This window comes from Pteropus alecto, unplaced genomic scaffold (assembly GCF_000325575.1).
Source record: "Pteropus alecto unplaced genomic scaffold, ASM32557v1 scaffold20, whole genome shotgun sequence".
Lineage (NCBI taxonomy): Eukaryota > Metazoa > Chordata > Mammalia > Chiroptera > Pteropodidae > Pteropus > Pteropus alecto.
The window spans coordinates 46,046,727-46,054,510 of record NW_006436298.1 but is presented as its reverse complement, the minus strand read 5'-3'; the positions used below and the strand labels follow the sequence as shown (position 1 = coordinate 46,054,510).

General features: G+C 44.2%; 1 protein-coding gene across 1 annotated transcript in view; it reads left to right on the top strand.

Moving 5' to 3' along the window:
* Positions 1-7,784, top strand: part of ZNF608 (zinc finger protein 608) — a 103,965-nt gene that overhangs the window by 95,823 nt on the left and 358 nt on the right. Inside the window, 4 exon segments of the mRNA XM_006913328.3 lie at positions 1-1,772; positions 3,435-3,852; positions 4,431-4,603; positions 6,016-6,169. The exon segment at positions 1-1,772 is cut by the window's left edge and continues 15 nt beyond it. Of these exon segments, the coding sequence (XP_006913390.1) occupies positions 1-1,772; positions 3,435-3,852; positions 4,431-4,603; positions 6,016-6,169 (2,517 nt within the window).

Below are 7,784 nucleotides of genomic sequence, written 5' to 3'. Positions count from 1 at the left end.
GCAATGGCCCAGGTTCTGTTATCGGATCTAAAGCTGGGAAGAATTCCGGCAAAAAGAAGGGCCTTAACAGTGAGCTGAGCAATCTCCCAGTCATCTCCAACATGACGGCCACGTTAGACGGTTGCTCAGCGGCAGACGGCAGTTTGGCTGCTGAAATGCCCAAACTGGAAGCGGAAGGGTTAATTGACAAGAAGAACTTGGGAGATAAAGAAAAGGGCAAAAAAGCCAACAATTGCAAAATGGACAAAAACCTCTCCAAACTGAAAACGGCCCGGCCCATCGCTCCTGCCCCAGCCCCCACACCCCCGCAACTAATCGCTATCCCCACCGCAGCCTTTACAAGCACCACCACGGGGACAATACCCGGCCTGCCCTCCCTCACGACGACTGTTGTTCAGGCCACACCAAAGAGTCCTCCGTTAAAACCCATTCAACCAAAGCCTACAATTATGGGGGAGCCCATCACCGTGAACCCAGCTCTTGTGTCACTCAAAGACAAAAAGAAAAAGGAGAAGCGAAAGCTAAAGGACAAAGAAGGCAAAGAGACAGGAAGCCCTAAAATGGATGCAAAGCTGGGCAAACTAGATGACGCCAAGGGGGCTGGGAAAGACTTATCTGGGCATTTTTTAAAGGACCACCTCAGTAAGGGTGAAGGGCTGGCTAATGGATTGTCGGAGTCTCAAGAGAGCCGAATGGCCAGTATCAAAGCCGAGGCCGATAAGGTTTACACATTCACGGACAACGCTCCCAGCCCTTCCATAGGGAGCGCCTCGAGAATGGAATGCAACCCTTTGGTGAACGGGCAGGCGCCGATGGCCCCGCTGCATGTGTTGACACAAAACGGAGCAGAGAGCTCTGCAGCCAAGACGAGCAGCCCTGCCTATTCGGACATATCCGATGCCGCCGATGACGGTGGTTCTGACAGCAGGTCAGAGGGCATGAGGTCCAAAGCCAGTTCCCCGTCAGATATCGTGTCTGGTAAGGACGGTGTCGTAAAAGGGCATTCTTCAGCTACAGCACAATCATCTCAAATGAAAGAGTCCCATTCTCCCTATTACCATGGCTACGATCCTTATTATTCTCCAAGTTACATGCACCCCGGGCAGGTCGGCGCCCCTGCCGCTGGGAACGGTGGGAGCATGCAGGGACTGAAGATCAAGAAGGAGTCTGAGGAAGATGCAGAAAAGAAAGACAAGGCAGAGCAGCTAGATGCCAAGAGAGTGGACCATGCTTCCGCCTCCTTACAGCCTCAGCACCAGTCGGTGATCACACAGAGACACCCTGCCCTGGCTCAGTCACTTTATTATGGCCAGTATGCCTACGGGCTCTATATGGACCAGAAGTCCCTGATGGCCACCAGCCCTGCCTACAGACAGCAGTACGAGAAGTACTATGAGGACCAGAGGCTGGCAGAGCAGAAAATGGCCCAAACTGGGAGAGGAGACTGTGAAAGGAAAACCGAGCTCCCCTTGAAAGAGCTGGGCAAGGAGGACAGTAAACAGAAAAACATGCCGTCGGCCACAATCTCAAAAGCTCCCTCTACCCCGGAGCCAAACAAAAACCATTCTAAACTAGGGCCGTCAGTGCCTAATAAAACTGAGGAGACAGGTAAATCGCAGCTTCTCTCCAATCACCAGCAGCAGCTTCAGGCCGACAGCTTCAAAGCTAAGCAGATGGAAAACCACCAGCTTATTAAGGAGGCTGTAGAAATGAAATCTGTCATGGACTCTATGAAGCAGACAGGTGTAGACCCAACCTCGAGATTTAAACAAGTAAGATTGTGGAGCGTGGCCCCCACAGGGAGAGAGCAGTCTGAGACGTGTACATGTCTGGGCTTATCTGATTAGACTTCTCCACAGGAAGTAAACCAAGGGTTCATTAGGGTTGGCTCCTCTTCTCTTGAAAAATATTTTAAAAGGTTCTCTCAGGAGTTATCGCGCGCTTCTAAAATGTACATCGCTCATGATTTCCTTGTCACGTTGTGTAGTAAAAAGAGCTGTGGACATGTGCTTTTCATGTTCCATGATGCCATTAACGAACTGTGAATCCGACATGGTCCCTTAGTTTCTTACTGAGTCCAAGGCGAGAGAATTCTGCCACATGGCCGCTGAGTTTCCCGCTGAGTTAACGCCGAGATTCTGAGTCTGATCTCTAAAATATTTGTTCTGCTACGTTTCCAAATTTCTCTTGATGTCTTTTAGGAATGTTAAGACCGGATCCCTAAACTCACATTTCCCACTCATCTTTTTAATACAATTTGGGAGCCAGATGTCTTTCCCATGCATGGTGTCTGAGATGCCTGGATTCCTGTTTTACGCTCTGTATTAAGTGCCCCAAAGTGGGGCTCAGGGCTGATTCCTTGTGAGGAGAGAGAAGAGGTCTGGGTGGATGTGCCGCCAGCTGTCATCCCGGAGCCCAGCCTGAGGTTGCACGTGCAAACACCTGGAAGTTGGTCCCCGTGAAAGCACCCATACGCTAGCACTTTGATATTTCGAACATCCTGATTCACTGCAGTCCCATGAGAGTTCATTCTGGTGTTTCCCAGCACCCCCGCCCCCACCCCCGTGCTTAGATATCCCTGGTGAATCAGAGCAACAGAATCCTTTCTTCACGTTCCTTTCTGCCCAAAAGTTGGACCTTAGGCGCAACTCTGAATGTTCACTGAGGACCAAAGTACCCAGTGGGTTTATATCACGAATGGGAGGGGAGTCGCAAAGACCATTTAGGACCCTAATTTCCCTCTCTGGAGGCCTGAATCAGGCTGTGACTTCGCAGGGCGGTATTGGAACTCTACGATTTGGAGGCGCGTGGTTATAGATGGCTTTGTTTTCTAGTAGGAAAGCCATAATGTGGGCTATTAATTTGAAGTTTTGTTTTGATAAGATGTTAGCACATAATGAGACATGAGCCGATGTTAAGCCTCAGCTGTGGGTGAAGAAAACGTATTAGGAAACCAAGAGTTTTTCCACCCTCAGTGATGTTACTTGCTGTAATAATCACTTAAGTTTACTATTATTAGCTCGAGTTGGAGTTTTAAAAATTCTTTTTACCTATGCGAGGTATTAAAAGGAACATGAGAGATTAAGTATGTCCGAGGATGTTCAGTGATGTTGAGAAATTAAGGGCCCAGCTGTTAATGCCCAGCGCACCTGTTTGGAGCCCAGCTCCACACCTGGGCGGCAGTGTGGCCCGGACGTTACCTGGAACTTCAAAACCTCTGGTTTTGTCTTCTGTAAAAGTAATCATTAATAACGTCCGCCTCAGACATTATTCGGTGAGAGGAGGTAAAGGCCTTTGCCCAGTGCTAGCACATGAATAAATGTTAACTTAGTAGTAGAAGTAATAGTAATAGTGCCGTCATGATGATTAATGGGTCTTTCTTAAAAAGTGAAATTTTAAAACAAATCTCTCTTTTTTTTTTTTTTTTAAATCAGGATCCAGATTCAAGGACATGGCATCATTACGTATACCAGCCCAAATACCTGGATCAGCAAAAGTCAGAAGACCTTGATAGAGAAAAGAAACTAAAAGAGGATAGTCCCAGGAAAACTCCCAACAAAGAGAGCGGCGTGTCCAGCCTTCCTGTATCATTAACCAGCATTAAAGAGGAGCCCAAAGAGGCCAAGCGTCCCGACTCTCAGTCCATGGAGGAGAACAAGCTGAAAAATGATGATCGAAAGACTCCTGTGAACTGGAAGGACTCTCGAGGAACAAGAGTGGCTGTCTCCTCGCCCATGAGTCAGCACCAGTCGTACATACAGTACTTGCATGCTTATCCTTACCCACAGATGTATGAGCCCAGCCACCCTGCATACCGGGCCGTTTCTCCCGTCCTCATGCACAGTTACCCTGGTACGTGTTATGGGTTCTAACGGTATTAAAGGGAAGAGGTCGTGTTTATATCTTAGCTATTAAAAACTCAGGATAAATTAGATGCTTCAGGAGTGACGCTCGTTTTACTTGTTTTTATGCTACTTAAAGTCCCAAAGATGAAAGTGATTTAATAAATGATTTTTTTTTTTTTTTAGATGAAATGTTAAGAGTCCTTAGCTATTGTTTCCATAGTCTCTGATGGGCTGCTATAGCTGTTAGACTGACAGATACTTTATTGCCTATGAAAATATTCTAAGCACTTACTGTCATAATCATTATAGTTACTATTCCTTTCACTTAAGCGGACACATAAATGTATGAAATAGCTGTAAGCTTGATTCTGTTTATAACCTCCGTTCATCAGAATGAATTAGCTAGGAGAAGAAAATTGGAGAACCTAGATACAGTTTAACGATGATGTAGCCGGTTCTTAATGTAGTCCCCTATTTTAAGATCTATGACTCTTATCCCAAATTCATGTAATCCAAATGATTTTTTTTTTTTTTTTTTTGAGACGTAAGCCGTAACTTGATGTGGCATTTGTTGTTTGTCTGCAGGGGCCTATCTCTCTCCGGGATTTCATTATCCTGTTTATGGGAAGATGTCAGGGAGAGAAGAGGCAGAGAAAGTCAATACCAGCCCTAGCATCAACACGAAAACAACCACTGAATCTAAAGCACTGGATTTGCTCCAGCAGCATGCCAACCAATACCGCAGCAAGTCTCCTGCTGTAAGCCTCCCTTTGTTGTTATTTAAAAGTACTGTGTTTTGGGGGAGAAAAGGGAACACACTAGAGAACAGTCTTGAAATATGAATGGTTTTTGGAACCCAGCTGTGATTTCCGGATGCTGTTTTGTCCTAATACATAAAGAATGGAATGTTCAAAAGTAAGATGGTTTCACACATGGGGGAAGAAATTGTTAAAGTATGTACGGTGGTCACAAGCTTTTCTGTTGCAAAATCTATACCTTACCTACCCAGGAGGATGCTTGTGAGGTGGACATTTAAATTTATAGGAACCGACTTTCGGTGTGAAATGTTTTTGATGTAACATAGTCTGATGCACTCATATGTCAGAGTGAGTCACTTGGCTAAGGAGTAGTGGCTGCATCTGCCTTTATTTATTTATTTTTTTTTGGCTTTGACTCATTGTTATGTCCCTTGAAACTCCGCCAAAGTAATGCAAGCGTGTGTCTTTGTGAAAGATGGCTCTACCACCACTCGCCAACCCCTGTCCCGCCCCCCAAAGACACTACTACTCCTAGACACTGTTGTGAAGAGGGAGAAAAGAAAGACTGTGGTTGTTCTTGGCAAGAAAGAGAAGTTTGGAACAAATTAAAATATGGGGTCCGTAATGTGGATGAGTCCACCAGAGACTCTATAAAGAAAGTGGAAAAGATGATTTATGAATCTTTTTCTGTGAGTACTCCTTTTAGTGCAAAGATCTTTTTCAAGTGAGAAAAAGAACTTCAGTGAAAGGGTGGTTAAGTTCTAGTGGGTAGAAATGTATCAAAAACACACGATCCTTAACCAAATTATGATTAGGGAGAGCTAGAGCTCCTCTGAGTGTTCAAAAATGGAGAGATTCTGGAATGCTTTTGGAGAGATAGGGCAGTGATTTTCTGTACTTGACACGGGCATGTGATATTAGGATATGTTTTCAATGGAACGGAATAGATAAAGGTGTTTAAAATTATGAGCTAGATTCTCCCCCACAAAATGTAGATAAAATAAAAAGGTGATCAGAAAACTTGACCTTAAATCTCATTACAATGACTTTTTTTCCTTGATTCGTATGTAAAAGTCGTTTCTGGGAAGAAACTGGGTAGATTCTAAACCTGAAGTTATGAGTGAATAGAGAGAAAGGTCCTCTTATTTCAGACATTTGAAGAAAACTTTGATGTTCCTTTGGGGTGGACCAGTTCTTTAGTGTTGACTTAATTGCAGCTGAAACAGAAGATGCTTTTTTTCTTTTTTTTTTTTTTTTTGTGAAATGATGTTCATCTAATAAGGAATTTTTAAGTATCTACATATTTACTTTTTTTAAATCATTAACGTAGCTGAAGGGACAAAGGTGGTTTAGTACTCCTACTAGTTCTTTTTCAGGGAATTAAGTGGGGACATCTCTCTCTTCTGTTGCAGCCGGTGGAGAAGGCTACAGCTGAGCGGGAACGGGAATCGGAAAGGGAGCGGGATCGCCATTCCCCCTTTGGCCAGCGGCATCTGCATACGCATCACCATACCCACGTCGGCATGGGGTACCCACTAATCCCTGGTCAATACGACCCTTTCCAAGGTCAGCAGCTCTGTCGTTCTTGTGTCCTTGTTCCTTCTGCTTTGGAAGACAGTTGCTGAAACTGTTCTTCATGTCTTAAAGTAAAAATATTGAGCTTTGAGTTAACATTAGCTCTGGGTCGGATTTTTAACACTTACTTCCTAGTATTTCCTAGCGGCACAACTAAAGCTATTCCTAGTCTTTGTATTCTATTGAAACACGAAATGGCTACCACTTAATAATTGTCACTTGTTGATGTTATCAGAGGCTTGCTGTTATCTTGCAGACTGAGGGTGACATCCAGTGTCTAGGTCACTGAATATAACAATCAGAAGATCAGATAGCTACTTCAGGAAAATTGTGAAGAAAGGGAGGCATGGTGGGAGGCTTTGGTGACATTACCTGTCCTCGTCCCTGCAGAGCCTTTAAGTTGCTCTTTCCCCGTGGGGTAACGGGTAATGCGATCAGGCTCAGCACTTTTCATAACCTAATTCAAGGACTCTTCACAGACCTTCACTACTGTGACTTTCACTAAAGATGGAGAAACATCTTTTGAAAAGCCATAGAATTGACATGAGGGAGTGAGGGAGCCTTCAGTTCATAGTTGAGCATATGTGCCATTTGTCCTCGCTCTGTCACCTCACAGCAGGTGGGCAGAGGCACCGTCACCATCAACAGATGACTTGCTAGGATCTTGCTGTCTTGACTCAGATTGCCATAAGAAAATGTCACAGTCTCCAGGGCTTTAAACAACAGAAATTGATTTTCTCATCATTCTGCAGGCTGGGAGTCTGAGATCAGGGTGACAATATGGTCGGTTTCTGTTGAAAGTTCTCTTCCTGGCTTGTGGGCAGCCTCCATCTTGCTGTCTGCTCGTTTGACCTCTTCTCTGTGCACATGGGGGAAGGAGAGAGAGAGAAGTACTCTGATGTCTCTTCTTAAAAGGACACAAATCTTGTTGGATCAGGGCCCCACCCTTATGACCTCATTTAATCTTAATTACTTCCTGATTGGTCCTATCTCCAAATGCAAGTCACATTGGGGGGTTATGACTTTCACACAGGAATTTTGAAAGGACACAGTTCAGTCCACAGCACTTGCCAAGCTGCCTCTTACCTCGTACTCTGCTGTGTGAATACAGAATATGTTTGAAAGTACTTCCAAAAGTGGGAAGTGCCATACAGATGTGAAATGATCATTTTTGTTTATTCAACTCATGTTACTTGGTGTCAACTAGTGGTGTTAAAAGAGAACATAAAGGACATAGAAGGAGAGAGTAATCTTTTCTGGGTTTGTGTTTGTTTCTTCTGTTTTTTTTCCAAGATCGTTTTCTATAGAATTAAAGAGCATTTTCTATTGGCAACTTCATGCTATCTGGATTATTACATCCTCTGACAGTTACCCTTCTCTTGCACAGTACAGGTTACTTACTATTTCAAAGTTTGGTTCACCGATTCCTTGTACCTTATGAGATGCATTGTGTTCGATCTCTGGGGAAAATGTTAAAGTGATAAAAGTTACTATGAAAATATTGTATTCTAAGCAAATAGCATGTCGCTTCTATAATTCGCTGTGACTTTTGATTCCTGTTGTTACCTGGTACCTATTATTTCTGCTGAGCTTCCTATTCAGGAAT